The sequence below is a fragment of the Pseudomyrmex gracilis genome, unplaced genomic scaffold (genome assembly GCF_002006095.1).
Source record: "Pseudomyrmex gracilis isolate BER0280 unplaced genomic scaffold, ASM200609v1 scaffold_333, whole genome shotgun sequence".
NCBI lineage: Eukaryota > Metazoa > Arthropoda > Insecta > Hymenoptera > Formicidae > Pseudomyrmex > Pseudomyrmex gracilis.
The window spans coordinates 158,107-161,265 of record NW_018020917.1 but is presented as its reverse complement, the minus strand read 5'-3'; the positions used below and the strand labels follow the sequence as shown (position 1 = coordinate 161,265).

Sequence of the window (3,159 nt, the reverse complement as noted above, 5' to 3'; positions counted from 1 at the left end):
CCCCAGAGAGTCCAGGAATTTGTCCAGGCCCACCCGTGAGCTGTTGGGGGAGACGTAGCAGCTGTACACAGCCAGTTTCCCCCACCGCACCGCCACGAACCCACGGCCCCGGTCGAGCACGCCGCGGACCGCGAGGCTCCCCGGCCGGTGGACCCACGTGACAGCAGCCACGCCGTTCTCGTCCCCTGCCCACGTGGGGAACTCCGGGACTCTCCAGGGCTCAGCGAGCACCAGGAGACTCGCCTCCCTCTCCCGCAGAACCTGCAGCGACAGGTTCTGCGCCGGCCCGCTGTGATTCACGTTAACTTGAACTACGCGGGCCATTTTGCTCTACGTCCATGGCCTCTTGGCCATGGACGACCGTCCTCCGCACGGTCAGGGTGCCTCCTTTGAGGCCGTTGCGCCCCTTGTGTTTCGACAGGCACGCCTCTCCCCCGAGTCTGTGCGCGGACGGGAGACCTCGGTCAGCGCACAGAACGCACCGGGCCAGACCCTGGCATTCTCGGGAACGGTGGCCGGGTTTGCTACACCGGTAGCAAATATCTTCCCGGTCCACCGTGTTTTTGCACGCCTGCCTGACGTGGCCAAACTCCAGGCACTTGAAGCACTGAAACTGGCGGCCAGGCAGGAGCGACACTTTGATTTTCGACCACCCCACTCGGAGGTGGCCGAGCTCGGCCACTTTTGTGGCCACGTCTAACGGGCACCGGACCCAGACTGCTCCCAGGCGATCACGTCCCTCCGTCACGGGGCCCACCGTGACGTTCGACGGCCGGCAACCGCCGAAATCAGCCGAGCACAACCGCTCTACCAACTCCTCGGCGGTCACCGACTTGTCCAAGCCGGTGAGCCGCANCTCACCCCTGCGGATTGGGCGGGAGACTGTCGCTCTCCCCTCCAGAACCGGGGCCAGAGCCTCGGCTAGGCGATCCGCCTTGGCCGCGCCGTCGAGGCCCGGAACCTCCACAAGAATTCCGCCCCCGACATCCTTGCGGACGCGCGTCTCTGCAATGTCCAGGTCGGACAGAGCAATCCTCTCCCGCGCGAGCCGGAGGACAGCCGCGTAGGATGTTTCCCCCTTGTCATCGGGGGAACACCTAATAGCCACGGCCGCAGCCGTGCGACGGCGTCGGCGGCGGCGGCCACTCTCAGTGGCGGCGGGAGCTGGGCGCTGCCGGCCCTCGCCTCTCGTCTGGGCCGAAGGAACTTTCTCTTCCGCACGTTTGTTACGGCGACGGACCACCGTCACCCAGTTTGTCTCGTCGGGAAGAGACGCCGCAGTTACCCCCTCACGCGGAGGTTTCACCCCATCAGCACCCCGGCCGGCGTTTCCGACCGCCACGGCCCCAACAGGGGCTGGATCGCCCTCCGAGGGTTTGCATCTCGGTGCTTGGGGCTGAGGCGGCCGCCCGCCATCAGCACTTGGGCCTTCAGGAGAGGCCACGACGTTCATGAGCTGGTGGAGCAGCTCCTGGACCCCTCCTATCTGACGCTCAATGGCCGCTACTCGGCCATGGAGCGCGCCGTCCCCACCGCCAGTGTCCTGGACGACCCGAGCGCCGTCCAGGACCTTGCGCGTCTCGCTGACTTTGAGTCGCACCGCTGGCGGGATAATCGTCCCTGGCGGAAGAAACCTGAAGAAATGGTGACCTCCACGGAGGTCACCACCGGACCACGCAAGGCGTCTGTTTGGGCAGACGCTTCCCGGGTCAGCCCTCTTGTACTAGCCCGGGAGGTGGCCGCGGCAATCCGTATCTCGCACTGCTCGCGGAGATCGTTATACTCTCGGCGGAGAATACTGTTCTCCGCCTCGAGTTCCCTCAGCTTATTGCCGCGCTTCGCGGCCTCGTCTTCAGCGTGCCGCACCCTTAGTCGGAGACCCACGTCGTCGGTGTCGGCCANGCACAATTAGAAAGCCAGTTCGCCGTCTGCGAAGTGAAAGGAGACGACGCAAAATACGCGTATGTACTAGCGAAGCTAGAACCACGGCAGGCAAGAGAAGTGAAAGATGTGATCACTCAGCCCCCGCCAGGAAATAAGTACGCAACATTAAAGAAGGCNTTAATACAACGTCTAACCGACTCACACGAGCAACGAATGCGGCAACTACTGGAGCAAGAGGAACTAGGAGATAGGAAGCCATCACAGTTTCTACGACATCTTACGACCCTCGCAGGAACAACAGTATCGGACAAGTTACTACGAACATTATGGCTCGGGCGCCTTCNGCCACAGGTCCAAGCCATCCTGGCAACAAGAGCCGAGGACGACTTAAGCAGTGTCGCCGAACAAGCAGATCGCATCCATGAGATCAATAGCAGAGCAGTCGTACTGGCGACCACACCGCATGCAGCAGCAGCAGTAACAACACAAGGAACAACGGCAGATCAGATCGAGGCCTTGACAAAACAGGTCGCAGCACTGACAAACCAAATGGCCAAACTCATGAAGCAGGGNAGATCCCGATTAAGGAGCCGTTCCCGGAGCAGAGCCAGGAAAAACGCAGGGGAAGAGAAAGACATNTGCTACTATCACCGNAGATTCGGAGAAGAAGCCCGCAGATGTGNACAACCTTGCGCATATANAACAAAAAACGAAGAGGCCAGTCATTAATGGCGGTAGATGACGAGGGCCCAGGACCACGCCGCCTCTACATGGTAGACAGGAAAANNCAAACAGGATTCCTAGTCGACACCGGATCCGATGTAAGCATATACCCCCGGAGGATGACAAGAGGCATAAATCGAGCAGGACACACCATGGAGTTATACGCGGCAAACGGGACGAAGATCAAAACATACGGAACCGTCACTCTGCAACCCGAATTCGGCTTACGCAGAACATTCCTATGGCGATTTGTCATCGCAGAGATTGCGCAGCCAATAATTGGAGCAGACTTCCTGGCCCACTTCCACCTTCTACCAGACGTCAGAAGAAAGAGGTTGGTAGACGGAAAAACGGGACTAAGCACGGCAGGGCAAACAAGGCACTCAAAGATAACGTCAGTAAAAACACTAGAAGAAAGCACGCGCTATCACAAAATACTAGCAGAGTTCCCAGAGCTCACAAGGATAGGGGACCAGACAAGAAGAGTGACCCATGGCACGGAACACCATATCACGGTAACCGCAGGACAACCAGAGACATCAAAGCCAAGGA

General features: G+C 59.9%; 1 protein-coding gene across 1 annotated transcript; it reads left to right on the top strand.

Moving 5' to 3' along the window:
* The first annotated feature begins 1,642 nt into the window (after positions 1 to 1,642).
* On the top strand, positions 1,643 to 2,613 carry LOC109860137. The gene is made up of 2 exons (XM_020439016.1): positions 1,643 to 1,751; positions 1,973 to 2,613. The coding sequence occupies exons 1-2, from the start codon at positions 1,643 to 1,645 to the stop codon at positions 2,611 to 2,613; spliced, it is 750 nt and encodes a 249-aa protein (XP_020294605.1).
* The last annotated feature ends 546 nt before the right edge of the window (positions 2,614 to 3,159 follow it).